At 42.2% G+C, this 15,834-nt stretch overlaps 1 protein-coding gene across 3 annotated transcripts in view; it reads right to left on the bottom strand.

The window, feature by feature from the left end:
* Positions 1-2,414: 2,414 nt before the first annotated feature.
* LEXM (lymphocyte expansion molecule) overlaps positions 2,415-15,834 on the bottom strand; it is a 48,490-nt gene continuing 35,070 nt past the window's right edge. For all 3 annotated transcript variants that reach the window (XM_033915372.1, XM_033915370.1, XM_033915371.1), the window contains 4 exons: positions 15,605-15,727; positions 12,411-12,518; positions 8,901-9,031; positions 2,415-3,022 (listed from right to left, as the gene is read on the bottom strand). In XM_033915372.1, coding sequence (XP_033771263.1) covers positions 2,926-3,022; positions 8,901-9,031; positions 12,411-12,518; positions 15,605-15,727 — 459 coding nt within the window. In that variant the 3' untranslated portion in view covers positions 2,415-2,925. The remainder of the gene's footprint in view (positions 3,023-8,900; positions 9,032-12,410; positions 12,519-15,604; positions 15,728-15,834) is intronic.

Here is a 15,834-nt window from a genome sequence, read left to right on the forward strand (position 1 = left end):
GCTTGCTTTCCAACCAATTTTGGAGATTTATCGGGGGGTAGAAGGGGGGGTGTTCCTTCTATTTATCTGAATCCATGCCCAGGTTAATGAGTTTCAAGTTTATTTAAAATATTTGATTTAATCGCATAATCCAATCCAATGCGATTTACATAAGTTAAAAGTTAGGTTAAAATAAAAGACAAACAAACATAATAATTAATACTAATTACAATAATACATTTAGGGAAATAGGAGACAGGCAACACTTGGCTTAAATACAATTCTAAAAAAATATAAAAAATGGAAGGTCTAGTGACCCAAAAGGTTGGGGAACGGATACCAGCTTAATTTTTACTAGATCTTTCTAGTCTAGTGTAACTTAGAATGAATCCATTAAAAAGCGTCCTTGAATAGCCAACTCTTTAGGAGACTTTTAAACTTGCTGAGTAATTTTTCTTCTCTTATATTGAGTGGGAGTGAATTCCAAGTTTGTGGGGCTGTAACAGAAAAGATCATATCTCTCCTTGAATAAATGAATTTTAATGAAGGGACTACTAGTAAAGATTTTTCTTCAGATCTTAAAGATTTTACGGGAGTATACGGTATTAAATATCTTTCTAAGAATGTAGGGACTTTGTTTACAAGTATTTTATGTGTGAGTAATGCTATTTTGTTTGTGATTCTGGAGTTTACTGGTAACCAATGTTTTTCCTTTAGATAAAATTTTTTCTTTTTCATAATTATTTTTATTGCGGTATTTTGAAGAATTTGCATTCTGCGTATTTCTTTTAGGGTAGAGCCTTTGTACAGGACATTGCAATAGTCAATTTTAGATATGACTAGTGAGTGTATTAATATATTCAATGATGGTTCGTCAAGGAAAGCAGATAATGACATGATCAGTCTCAACCTATAGAAGCAGGTTCTTACAAGTGAACTGATTTGCTCATGGTAACTAAGCTTTTGGTCTAATATGACCCCAAGAATCTTCACCTTAGTAACTGTTTTAAGATTAGTTATGTTCATAAATTATGTTGGTTCCTAATTCCTGCCCCTCCCTACATAGAAAAAGCATAGTTTCTGTTTTGGATGTATTAAGCGACAGCTTATTGTCGTATAACCATCTAGCTATTTTCAAAAGTTTCTCATTAATTTCTGTGATTTCTACATCTGAATTAGTATCTATAGGATACAAAAGCTGTACGTCATCTGCATAAGCAAAGGGTAAAAACCCAATTGACTGACTAAGAGTTAATAGTGGTGCCAGAAATATATTAAACAGTGGAGATCAATTCTGGATGTGTACCTTCACACTTTCTGAATGTAGCAGATGAAGCTTGTACAACATCTAGAAGAATGTCTTAGGCTGGGCATGAATCCTAGAGACCAGAGCAAGAGCTTGGTAAAAGCCTGTTGGCCCCCACCTGAAAACACCCCCAAAAAAGGTTGACAATATGAAAGGGAGCGTTTAAAGCCACAGAGTTTGTTAACCAGACTGGCTGGTGAATCTGCATCATGTGCGACTGACAACACACTCGAACACCACTCCACTCCTGAGGATAACAAAGAGCCCATGATCCATTAGAAGTACCTTCATAAACTTAAGGCTCAAGCGTAATCTAAGAAAATACTTTTGTACAGAAAGGGTGAGCGCTAGATGTGTGGAATAGTCTCCCGGTAGAAATGGTTGAGATGAAAACTGACTTTAAGAAAGCGTGGGTGGGGCGGGGCAGGGCAGGATTAACCAATAGGCCAAGTAGGCCCATGCCTAGGGCCCGAAATGGTCAGGGGGGCCCGATGAAGGAGGGCATCAACATTGTTTTTTTCCAAACGGCGATGGGCCCCTCCAGCATCGATCGCCAACGCGGGCCCCCCCCCCATTGACGGAAAGTAAGACAAGCAAGCAATGCGGGTAAGAAAGGCAACGGGAACTATAATTGTAAAAGCGGTGCTGCTTGCCCAAAGCTTCCCTCTGACGCAGCTTCCTGTTTCCGTCTGGGCGCATGGTGGGGTGGGGTGGGGTGGGGCAGGAGGCCCAGTGTACTTGTGTGCCTAGGGGCCCTCGATGAATTAATCCTGCCCTGGGAATGGGTGATTGCTTTTTTTTTTTTTTAATCTTTATTCATTTTTAAATCTTACATCAAGTGAATTATAAATAATACAACAATTTTCAGAAATCACTTGAAAATACAATCATATATTCTTATGAAATAAAAAATAGATACCCCCCCTATTATCAATATTTCAATTACCATATAATACAGTTTTCCCCCCACCCTAACCCAAAATATAAACTAACCATGTGCTTAAGACATCTGATCATTAGAGTAAGTAATCAATGGTCCCCATATTTTTTTAAAATTGTAACGCTATCATCTTTTCCATTTTGTATATGTGACATTGAATTCCACCAAAATGTATAATTTAACTTAGTATAATCTTTCCAATTTTGAGTAATTTGTTGCATGGCGACCCCTGTCAATATTAGTAAAAGCTTGTTATTATTAGCAGAAATTGGGCTCTGAACTCTCATTGCTGTACCAAATAATATAGTATCATAAGAGAGTCCGACATGATGGGTGATCTCTTAGCGAGAGTAGGAGATAGTAGATGGGCCATTTGGCCTTTATCTGTCGTCATGTTTCTCTGTTTAAGGAGCAGAGTTGGCTCTTTCAGAAGACTCAGCATTTCAACCTTTAGCTTAATTCAGCAAATTAGTGAAGCAACATGGTTACTTTTATTGGGCTAAGTACCGATCTCTGAGACTTCACTGACTGTCATGGGAGCTTTTCACTAAAAGTATGAACTATTGACTCTGGCTACACACTTGGCTAGTTTAAAAACTTAAGCTGCCAAAAAACCAGAAGCTAGAATTGGCACCTAAAGCCAGTCAAGGTTGTTTGCCACTGCTCGATCCTGCTGATGGTGACCTGGCTGTTGTCATTTTTAAGCACACTGAATGGGCGTTGCACTTGAAAATTCATCAGGAGGAACTAAAAACACTCGCTCTTCCAGAGGGATGTTGGTAGGCCTTAGGCGCTCCCTTTGAAAGAGAAGAAAAATATGACAGTGAATTTTAAAACTATCAGATGTAAAAGCCAGCCTTATATATATTTTTACCTTAAATAAAACTAACATCTTCAGAACATCAACAAGTTTCATTTCTAGTTTGTGCCATTGGTCTTATTTGTATCTGTTTGGGGGGGGGGGGGGGTTGTTGTTTTTGTCCTAATTCAGTATACAGTGGAACCTTGGTTTATGAGCATAATTCGTTCCAGAAGCATGCTCGTAAACCAAACTGCTCATATATGAAAGCGAGTTTCCCCATAGAAGTAACGGAAAGTCGCTTGATTGGTTCCACCTTCCCCCTCCATGAGGCCACCGGCACTGCTCTACCCCCCTCCCGCTCAAACTGGCATCGCTCCTGCTCGTGAAAGCCCCCCTGAGAACCGGCATTGTACCCCTGTGCTGGAAGCAGCATCCCCTGCTTGCCCAAACAAGCCCCTTACCCCATCTGGCACCGGCACGTCCTGTGCCGGTGCCAGTGAACGAAGATCCCACCTCTTTGTGTTTCACAGTGCAGTGCGTTAACAGGAGAATTTCACGCCCGTTCCATTTGATTTTGTTTTTCCTAATCTGGTTTTTTGATATTCTACATACCATCATCTGGGACCCCTGAGGAAGAAGTGTTTTTCAAAACACGGACCGTGTTGGGTCCAGTCCACATGAATACTAGTTTTTAGATATATTTATTAGATTGGTTTTATGTATGTTATACATGTTTTTATTATTTTTATTGAATCGATTCCTGCACCTTGTACATTCCACTGCAGTTTTGCTTTGGTCTTCTGTAAAGAAGTATTCTTTAAAATTTTTTTTTAGCAGTATTTAAGACATTTGTGGCAGAGTTTGGCCTGAGCAGGTGTGCCCCTAGTAAATCATATTGGTGATTTCCACAGGTGCCCACACACATTTGATTACTCTTCCCCTACAACTGGTTAGGATGGTATATACTAGGGATGGGGAAGAAAACCAGTATCTCCCTAAATCGGTGTTCTTCAACCGCCGGTCCGCAGAAATTTCCTGCTGGTCCGCAGGGCAGGCACGTGCATCGGGCCCCAAACAGTGCTCTTCAGCCGCCAGTCCACAGTACGATCAATGTGGCATTGTCTTCAGGCCGGCTCCCTCTGCCTCAGTGCTGCAGTGCACAAAGCCGTGGGCAGAGGCTTCTATGTGCGTCCTGCGCCTCATCTGGAAGCCGTCTCTCTGATGTTGCAACGTCAGACGGAAGGCTTCCAGATGAGGCGTGAGGAGCTGCTGCCCCCAGCTTTGTGCACTGCAGCATTGAGGCAGAGGGAGCCGGCCCAAAGATAATAATAATAATAATAACAGCTTATATACTGCAATACCGTGAAGTTCTATGCGGTTTACAAAGATTAAGCAAAGGTACAAATTGATTGACTTTAAGAGGGGAGGAAGAAAGAGGGTTAATAGGACAGGAAATCCATTTTTGAGGAAAGAGTGATCAATAGAACAAGTTAATCGCTATAGAGGGGAGAGAGAAGAGAGGATCAGTTGTCTAGATACTTTAGGAACAGGTAGGTGTGTTTTCAGATGTTTCCTAAATTCCTCATAGATAACACCGGGGGTGGGGGGCAGGTTAGAAGGCAAGGCACAGCATGGAGGGAGGGAGGAAGACAACAACGGTAGGGGAAATGATTTTATTTTTTAATTTAGTGATTGATTTACATCTGCTGTCTGTTCAGGAAGAAATGCACTTGTTTCTTTTCCTCTGGTGTTGTACTGCATGCAGAGTCTTCCACCTTAGGGTTTGTTTGTATATATTAGTACTTTTAGTCTTTCATCCCATATTTGCATGGGGTTATCTGTGTTCTGGTAGGAATGAATATTGAGAAGCATACAGTGTGCCTTGTGTAGTTTTATTTTGTGGTTAACCATTATGTCTTGTTAATACAATTATATTTTGTGTGTGTGTGTGTGTATGAAAAATGAATGGAAAAATGGTGAATTAGTACTATTATGGGGGTGGGGTCTGGGGCAGAGATTGGGTGGAGATGGGCAGGGTCTGGCCCACGACTTAGCCCAGTGTTCTTCAACTGCCAGTCCGCAGACCGGTGCCGGTCCACAAAATAATTCTTTTATTTCTGCCAGTCCACAGGTATCAAAAGGTCAAAGAACAATGCTCTAAATCAGTGGTTCCCAACCCTGTCCTGGAGGACCACCAGGCCAATCGGGTTTTCAGGCTAGCCCTAATGAATATGCATGGAGCAGATTTGCATGCCTCTCACTTCCATTATATGCAAATCTCTCTCCTGCAAATTCATTAGGGCTATCCTGAAAACCCGATTGGCCTGGTGGTCCTCCAGGACAGGGTTGGGAACCACTGCTCTAAATGACTGACTACTTGTATGTATGATGTCTGTGACTACTTTGCTATTGAATATGGAGTTCTTTTCCGTTTGGTTTTTTATTTAACGTATTACTAAAATCTGACGTATCAGTAATAGCGGTATATCAAGTTTACTAATAAACATGACTGAACATGCAACAGTCTAACTCAGTGGTTCCCAAACCTGTCCTGGGTGACCCCCCAGCCAGTCAGGTTTTCAAGATATCCCTAATGAATATGCATGAGAGACATTTGCATACCTGTCACTTCCATTATATGCAAATCTCTCTCATGCATATTCATTAGAGATATCTTGAAAACCTGACTGGCTGGGGGGTCCCCCAGGATAGGTTTGGGAACCACTGGTCTAACTAATTCAAGATGACCACCACAAATTTTCAAACCACTGGAAAACAGATGTTGCTTTACTAGCCAGAATAAAGAGAGCCAGCTCACTGGAAGGAGGTGGTAGCCCCTTATACTGCTCAAGTGCAGCTTTGCTGGATGTTTTCGGAAGTGATTTTTAAATGCAGAAGCGCCAGGCGGCTAAAATGGTGCAAGTGAGGCCACTATAATTAAGCAGAATGCTGCATCTGACAGCTGAAAGCTGAACACACAGATGCCTAATTGCACTCTAATCCCTAAATTATGTAAATTTATTTAAGTATTTATTATACCACTTATAGCTTAAGTGGTTTACATTCAGGTTCTCAAGCATTTTTCCCCATCTGTCCTGGTGGGCTCACACTCTATTGAATGTACCTGGGGCAATGGGGGATTAAGTGACTTGCCCAGGGTCATAAGGAGCAGCATGGGATTTGAACCCACAACCTCAAGGTGCGGAGGCTGTAGCTCTAACCACTGTGCCACACATGCCCCAATGGCACCTAACGTTATGCAAGTAGCAAATGTACATACACAATTAATGTGCAATTAACACATAATTGAAGCTAATTGGGACTAATTAAAAGTTACTCACACACAACTTGGAAAGTGTAATTCTATAAAAGTGCCGTAGCTCGGCTGCCAGCCATGAAAAAAATATGTTTACTTTTGGGAAATGCAATTTAAGTTATTATTTAGAATCTATGTATCTCCTTATAGAGCTTACTGTGCTAAATTTCGACCATCACCAGAGTGTGATAAATGTGGTTATTGGATCGCTGAGCTGGGCCATATGTTATGGTCTTGTCCAGCGGTTCAAATTTTCTGGGAGCAACTTTTTGCCTTTATAGAAGACTGTTTGGACTGTGACTATACGACCCTCCTCTCTTCTGTTATTTGGTGTTTCTCCTTCTTGTCATCCGAGGCCACCTGGACTGCAAGCTTTTCTTAAGTGGTCCATTTTATGTGCCCTCAAATGTATATTTCTCAAGTGGCGTACTCAGATGATTCAACTGCTTACTTGGGAGCGTCGAGATGTGCCTGATCTTTCAACTATGCGGGGTGAGCGTTTCACACTTATATGGGAACGTTCTTGAACTACCATGACTCCTGTTGCAAGAAGTCGAGTGCTGAATTGTTGACTGTGTCTTATTGATTTACTAGTGTTACTGACTGTTTCTGGGAACTCCGACCAGTGGGGGGGGGGGGGGGGGGGTAGGTGGTTGGGGGCGGGATAGGGTTAGGTTTATACAAAATGTTTTTTTGGGACACTGCTTATATGGTTGAGTCTTGGTATTTGTTTTCTTGCTTGTTCCAATAAAAATTATTTTACCATAAAAGTATGGCCTTGTGTGTGAATTTGAAAGGGGGCATGGCCATGGGCCTTCCTAAAAGTTTGCGCATTGTTATAAGATCCACCCGATCCACGTCAAGGAATCGTCTGGATGGGAACATCTGGAAGGAGTAAAAATGCAGTGGGCAAAACTGAAGAGAGTTATTGTAAGGGCAATGGACCTTTTTGTGAGGCAAGTTAAGTAAAATTAAGAGGGAAAGAAGGCCGCTTTGGTTCTCAAAAGTAATAGCTGACAAGGTAAGGGATAAGAGGTTAGCTTTCATAAACTACAAAAGATCGCAGAGAGAGGAAGGCAGGCAAAAATACCTGGAAAAGTGGAGAGGCTGCTCCTCTCCTGAATTCACCATAACCATACAGAGGTCTCTTTTCCGCTGCTGCAGCCACCATATTAATTTAAGCATCAGTGCTTAACTTAGTAAGTATATTCAGCATTGTTAGCAATATGAGTAGTGGTGCTGAATGTTAGGCTAGGTTAAGCGGTGACTGCATCAATGCTATCTGGATAGATTTAGGCCTGCTGAAAATCTCCACTCAACACATTAACTAAGCGTTTCATTTAAAAGTATTTATATTCCACCAATCCATTGCTCTCAAAGGCATAGGCAGTAGAACAGGGCCACAGTCTGACCAATATTTTATCCAACACATCAACGAGACAGCCTTTAGGGAAGGGCTGGAGATTGATTGATTTAGCTCTGCCAATCAAAAATGTTTTCCACTGCATAATAAGTTATTTCATCCCAACTTTGTATAAACTGATCCTGCTCCAATAAAAATGGATAATTCTGACATAGATTTGACTGAAGCAGAATCAGCAGTTGAAATTTGCCCATGCCAGTTCCTATTGCAAAATGGTTGCCAGGACCTACCCACTGCAGTACTGGCAGTCAATTTGATAAAGGAACTGGTGGGGGCAGAAGCAACTCAGGATGGGTTCCTGCCCAAAGACACCACTAGACTACTAGGGATTTAAAGGGAAGTCCAGGCAGGGCCTTCAGGGTTTTGGGAGGGGGAGGGTGGCCAACCCAGCTCCCTGCTGAGTGTGGAGGGTGTGAAGTTGGTGGCCCAATTTTGTGTATATATTTCATCCATTAGAGGGTGATCGAAATCAAATCTGCATCTAAAATTTGCCACTCAGCTTTGGTTGCAGCCCCTGAGCTGGAAAAGCTTCCACTCCATCACCCCTCGCTCCCAAACAGAAGGACCTCAACTTTCTTCCTTACCCCCCTGCCCCAAAAAGAGAAGCAGCCCTCCTCCTGGACTCACCAGAAAGCAACTCCCCCTTCCCATGCCTAATCTATCGCCCTGGTGGTCTATTGGCTTGTAGGGGAAGGAGTGATCCTCAGTCACTCCTGCCCGTACTGTGTCTATAGTCAAAATAGATGCCGCAACTTTCAGTGGCAATCTTGCGAGACTACCATTGGAAGTTGTGGCAGCCATTTTGACTGCACAAATGGCATGGACAGGACTTAATGAAGATTGCTCTTGCCCCTACAAGCTACTAGACCACCAGGTGGTATGGTAGGCTTTTTCTGTTTGGTGGAGAAGAAGGGAGGAGGTTGAGCTCCTTCAGTTCCAGGCATGGGGAGGGTGGAGGAGGAGAGCCACAAGACACAGGACCAAAGGTTTTGGTTTCAACCAAATATGCACTTGCATTTTCAACTGAAACAAGGCTGAATACTCCCCAGCCAAAACCAAGATTCAGTCAGCCTCCATCTTCCATGAATATCCAGTTACTGACCTTCCTGAGAATATAAGTGATAAATGACTTACTCCCAATATTTGTCCTGCTTTAAGTTGCTCAGATAGCGTCCAGACTTGGACATAAATTCAGCTTTACAGCATGTGTCCGATTTATCCAACATTGGCTTAGCAATATTGTAGCGACCGACTCCAACTGGATTCTGAAATGAAAAAGGTTTTCAGTAATTAGCACTCTGTCTTTATTAAAAAACAAACAAACCAAACAAACCCCCCAAATAACAGCAAGAGTATATCAGGACAAGTCTGAGGACAAAGGGAAGGTGGATAGGTTTAAAGGACTTTTAAAAAGGTGGCTCTACAAAGATGCTTTTGAATCCTACAATTCGGTTTCCAGATTTTGCGTAGTCATCTTTTCTCAGAGATCTACTAATCCTATAAAAGAAAATTAATGGGTAACAATTCCCTACCCTATTGTTTTGATCCTATATGTTTCTCCTTTTCTTTAATACGCTGCCTGCCCGATGTTTGTCGTGTAATTTACATTATGTTTTATTAATACCCTGATTTTACATTTGTAAATCGCTTTGAAATAGGATATTGCGAATGAATCAAATTTTTAAATAAACTTGAAAGTATAAGTGGGTGTCTGCGCTGACACGCCACTCACGCGTGTGTAAATACACAGAATAGTAAGTGTACGCTTACATCTGTGGCAGCAAATTGAATAAATAAGGATACATGCAAGTGACAGAGTATAAATGCAAAGGGGATATTCAAATTGGCCTGGGCAGGGCTGCCACTCTCTTGCTGTACGTAGGCATCCTTAGTTATAGCAGGTCTATGGCTGGTATAACTGCGGGCACCTAAATATTAGAAGCAGTGATGCCCTAATGTTCAGAATTTGGGTGCCCAGATGCTTTTATAGAATAGGCTCTCGCTGCATGGCATCGGGATGCCCACTTACAGAATTGCCCTCATAGTAGCAGCCTTGAAGGAGATCCAGGCTGCATTTCTACCGCTGCCTCATTTTTTTTGGCCTGCAGGAGATGGGAACCATGTGTTGGCAGCAGTGACCATCAGGGACATTAAATGATGTCACCTGTTGGCTAGCATTGGGGGCAGTCAAGGGCCACAATTTACGGGACCTGATCATGCCATAGAGACAAACGTGAAGGGAATAAGAAACATTCAAAACAAAGTATGGCCCCCATGGCCCTTACTCTCCTCCCTATATCAAGTTCTTCCATTGCTCTCAGTGGCACCAGCCTCATTCCATGTACCACCATGTGGCATATCTAGGTTTGATTCCCCAACCAGGCGTCTGGTCCCTACGCTGGTTGAAACGGGGGTTGCTGAAAAGGCAGTATAGGTGGTAGAAAGGAGTCCCAGGTTTCTTGAATTTGATTATTCTGGCACTGGGCAATTATGTTTTGCATGTTTGAATCACTAAATTAAAAATATAACCTAGCAAAATCCTTTTATTAGTTACAGGATGTACAAAATGATGTTTGTGGATCATTCCTGCAATGCACTCTAGGGCGCTAAGGCCCCGATTCTGTAAACTGCGCCTAACTTTAGGCGTCCAATTTAAGTGGATAATGAGTGATTTAAGGGTCTTAACAAGCGGTAATTGGGACTTGGATGGAGTTAGGCGTCCACAGAACACAGACGCGAGATAGATGCATATTTAGGGAATAGTCGCGTCCAAGTTTGTAGACATGGGCGTAACACGGGCATGGTTAAGGGTAGGCACCACATAGACGCTAGGTAGGCGACAGAGTGCGCCTAAACAGCGTGGAAAATGTAGGCGAAGGAAAAGCTGGTCTAAGTGTAGTTTTTGCTTCATTTTAATGCAGTTTCAGCTTTCTTAGTCGGAGACTTCCTATAGACGTAGATTAGGCGTGCTTTCTGCTTCAGCAATGATATTTCCTATAGTGAGTTTGAATATGGGTTGTTTTTTTTTTCCTTCTTTCTCCCTCCTAATAGATTTAATAAGCCACTAAGTCGGGCTGCTTTGACACGCAGCTCCTGATTGGATAAGGCCCGACTTAGTGCAGGAAGAGGCGGTTGGAGCGTACTGCGAGTGATTTCCTGCACTTGTGGCGCTTCGGCTGCTCTCCTGCTGCCTCTCCCACTGCCCTCTTAAGGCTCCCCCATGAAAAACCGTATTTGAGGTTTTTTGGGATTCGCGACCCGCGAATCTCGGGGGAGTACCTTACTTTTAGCTACAAAATTTTCAAAATTGGGAAAAAATAGGATTCATGTAAGCAATATCCCCAGACGCCTACTTCAGAAACTGAAGAATCATAAGGTGGAAGGAGACGTACACAGATGGATCAAGATTGGTTGGCAGGTAGGAAGCAAAGGGTAGGAATGAAGGGCCACTACTCGGACTGGAGGAGGGTCACAAGTGGTGTTCCACAGGGGTCGATACTCGGACCGCTGCTATTCAATGTATTTATAAATGATCTAGAAACAGGGACGAAGTGCGAAGTAATAAAATTCGCAGACGACACCAAACTATTTAGTGGGGCTAGGACTAAAGAGGACTGCGAAGATCTACAAAGGGACCTGAATAAACTAGGAGAGTGGGCGACGAGATGGCAGACGAAGTTCAATGTAGAGAAATGTTAAAGTCTTGCATGTAGGAAACAGAAACCCGAAGTACAACTATATGATGGGAGGGCTGTTATTGGGTGAGAGTACCCAACAAAGGGACTTGGGGGTAATAGTGGACAAGACAATGAAGCCGTCGGTATAGTGCGCAGCGGCCGCTAAGGCGGCGAATAGAATGCTAAGTATTATCAAGAAAGGCATTACAACCAGAACGAAAGAAGTTATCCTGCCGTTGTATTGGGCGATGGTGCACCCGCACCTGGAATACTGCGTCCAATATTGGTCGCCGTACCTTAAGAAGGATATGGCGATATTCGAGAGGGTTCAGAAGAGAGCGACACGTTTGATAAAAGGTATGGAAAACCTGTCGTACGCTGAAAGATTGGAGAAACTGGGGCTCTTTTCCCTGGAGAAGCGGAGACTTAGAGGGGACATGATAGAGACTTACAAGATCATGAAGGGCATGGAGAAAGTGGAGAGGGACAGATTCTTCAAACTTTCAAGAACGAGAGGCCATTCAGAAAAATTAAGAGGGGACAGAACCAGTTTATTCAGAACCAGTGCTAGGAAGTTCTTCTTCACCCAAAGGGTGGTGGACACCTGGAATGCGCTCCCAGAGGGCGTGATAGGACAGAGTACGGTATTTGGGTTCAAGAAGGGATTAGACAATTTCCTGAAGGAAAAGGGGATAGAAGGGTATGGATAGAGGATTACTACACAGGTCCCGGACCTGATGGGCCACCGCATGAGCGGACTGCTGGGCATGATGGACCTCTGGTCTGACCCAGCAGAGGCATTGCTTATGTTCTTATGTGCACCAAAACTTGGAAGAGCCAGATCTATGCTTTCCAGACTGAAAATAAAGCCAATTCAGATGGGGGCTGCGGACCGGAGGGATCGCCAGACTTGATGAAAGGCCAGATTAAGTTGTAGAGTTCATTGCTATACATATGCTTGACTCACATTACTTGGAAAGGACAGGCTGCGCTTAGCGGATGAGCAGAAGGGCATGAAGTTCTGTGTCTTATCGGGAAAAAAGCTTGTTATGTTGTGTGCAGCTGGTCCTGGGCCCTAGAAAAAAAAATACTATAGTTTACTGCACAGTTAACAAAAAAAACATTAGTTTCCAGTCAAGTGTTTGAGCCAGTTCTGTACAAAGTTGAAAGCTAAAAAATAAATTCCTCCTTTATAGGTCATTTCTTTGAGTGATGACCCAGAATGGAGAGCTTCCACATACCTTCTTGCATGCCTGCATTATAGTAGTCTCTTTCCTTCCTCTGAAGGAGGCAAGAAGAGAGAAGAATCTGGGAGGGGCAGAAAGGTTTTCTTTTCTGCTCCTGATGGTGATCAGCTGGAAGGAGAGCAATTGGGGGGAGATAAACCCTTCCCCTTTGTCACCTTTTGCTGCGAGACCAACAGAAAAATGAAAGGAGGGGAATTTGGGGGGCTTTTCCCAGATTCTTACCCCTTTGTTTAGGCAAAGAGGAGGCAACCTACTTTAAAAGAGGAACTGACAGCTAAAAATCCTGAAAATATATGTTTTCTGCCTAAACACAAACAGTGCCGAGTGGTCCCATCAATTAGTTTCAAGTTTATTTAACATTTCTTATACCGCCCAATCAAGCCTTCTAGGCGGTGTACAAAAACGCCAAAACAATGTGCCAAATAAAATACAATTTAAACAGAAACAGACCAGGGGAAATGACAATTTTTAAAGACATTGACGAACGGGCACAAAAGGGAAGAAGGGTTAGAACTACACTTGATAGAGAGAAAGAGAACAAAGAAGGGAAAGAATGACAAAGGGAGGGGAACAGAAGGTAAAACCTTTCTTGAATCTAAGTCGTCCTTAAAAGGACAGTTTAAGTTACAAAAGCATCAAGGAAGAAAAAAGTCTTTAACTTCACCTTAAAATATCATACCCTTGGGGGGAGGGGTTCTGCATTTAATGTACACTGTTTTACTACTTTTCTGGTTATATGCCATTTTGTTGTATGCTAGGGCGCAGTGTTTAAATAAAGAATTTTAAAAAAAAATCATACCCAACACTAAAAAGTAGATGGATAAAAAGACTTCAGAATGGGAGCTTGAAACAGTGCAACAACTGCATTCATTATATGTTCCTATAATCATTGTCAGGAAAAATGCCACCGTGCAGAAGGGTCAAAATCGTCAATTGTGCACGAACGACAACCAAAAATGCAAAACCGCAATGGCTAATTGCAGGAACCAAAACAGTACTCAGATCAGAAGTATAGGGTAAAAATACAGCCTACCGAATAGTCAGCGTTTCCAAATTTACAGAATATATGGGAAAAGGGGAAATTTAATAAACCGCCTTTCTGTAGTTACAATCAAAGCGGTTTACACATTATTATACAGGTCCTTATTTTGGACCTGGGACAATGGAGGGTTTAAAACCCTGGCCTACATTTCAGGTGCCTAAAGTTTTACATAGGCACCGCTAGCCAGGATTCTGTAAACGATGCCTAAGTGTGATTGACATGCAGTTGGTGCCATTTCTTTTTTGGTGCCAGCTGATTTAGGTGCTATTTATACAATCAGCCCCTATGTGAATTCCTGACATGGGGCCTTCTGTTTTGCAAAGAAGCTGGCACCTATTTGGCAGTAGAGTGGGGGTTTTGGGTGGGCTAATACTTAACACCATAGACGTTGTGGTTAGAGTGCCTTATGGGTCTGGCTCCTCCTCTCTATGGTTCACTAACCTACCCGCCTGGCTACTTAAGACACCTGTGTGATGCTCTGCTAGGCTTTCCCATACCAGATGCTGCTTGCACTTTTTCATTCAGGCCCAGATTCTCAAAACTTTTAACGCCGTCACTAAGCTGTTTTCCGACGGTTTAGCCTGCACGCATTTTAGCGTCGGATTATCAAAACGGCTTCTCTCTGTCTTTAGCGAGGTTACTAGCAGTCCCCGACACTGACATGCAAATGGGCTCTTCAATGTTGAAATGAGCACTCCGGTGGATTCTTAATAACTGCCGAGCCATATTCTAAGAGCGACGTCGGCTTCTGGCGACAAAAATCAGCAACTGGTCCAGGGGTGCCAGTACAGTGACAGCACTGTTTATAACCCTGGCATGGCAGTGTCGGAGACTGCTAGAAAGTCAACTGAAACACCCCCCCCCCCCACCCCAGTAGGGGGAGAAATACAACCATAAGGTTGGCCTTAAACAACCTGGGCCAATCAGAGCCTCAGGCCCCCCCTCCTCCGGATGCATCGACTTCAATGTTCTGATCCCTACCTAGTGTCTTGTTATCTAATGTCTTCCCCTGGATTTGAATAGTCTCAATACTGTACACTGCTTAGACAAAATTCTTTTAACTAACCTTTAAAACTAGACAAAATAGTCAACCCGAATTTATTAATAATCTTATTTGCTTTAGTTCTTCTAAGACTTTAAGATCATCTTCTATAAATCTTTTATCTATCCCGTTTTTGAAGTTTATCAATACAATGAGGTCTACCATTTTCTCTGTCAGCGCTCCATCTCTTTGGAATAATATTCCGGCCCACTGACAGGAAGAATCAACTCTTCACCATTTTAAGACGAAATTAAAAACATTTTTTTTTCTTGATGCTTTCGAGATCTAAATGTCCTTTTCAGGGCTACATAGTTTTATTCTACTTTTTAACACCCCTCCTTTTGTTTTTCCCTATATGTTCTTTCTTTTTACTTGATAATTGCAGTTCTACCCTGTTTCCCTTTTTGTTTCTGTTTGTTTTTAAATTGTTTTTAATAACTATTAAAATTGTTTTAATAACCTAATGTTATCTCATATAGGTTTTTAAGACAGTGTACACCGCCTAGAAGGCTGACTGAAAGGTATATGAAATTTTAAATAAACTTGAAAGCGGTATATCAAATTTTAAATAACACTTGAAAACTTACAACTAGACACATGTCTTTCTGAAGTACTGCAAAGAACATAGACTGAAATGCTTTCATTCAAACCAGGTGCAAACCAAGCATTCTCTTTCAGACAACTCTATCATTTTTAGGAAAACATATACACTTTTTTATTTGGATTTTTTTTGTCATAGGAAATGGTAGACATTTTTACTGCTCCAAAAGGAGAAAGGAAAGGAATGCATAGGGCACAACCTTGTGTCAGCTGTTAGAAACATACATTACCTCAGATCGAAATTGCTGATCTCGAGTGGCCTTTGCAAACTTCCCATGGATGCTTTTCTCCTTGCTTTTCATTTCGTCCATAAAATTTTTGAACTCATACGGACCACAATCACTCAAGCGTTTCTGAAGATGACAGGTTATGAAACATTTTAGCTTCAGTTTAATACAATAGAAAGGCCTAGGAAATGGCATATTTAAATCAAGATCTTCTATTCTGTCTTCACGATCGA

Source organism: Geotrypetes seraphini, chromosome 12, assembly GCF_902459505.1.
Source record: "Geotrypetes seraphini chromosome 12, aGeoSer1.1, whole genome shotgun sequence".
NCBI classification, from domain to species: Eukaryota; Metazoa; Chordata; class Amphibia; order Gymnophiona; family Dermophiidae; genus Geotrypetes; species Geotrypetes seraphini.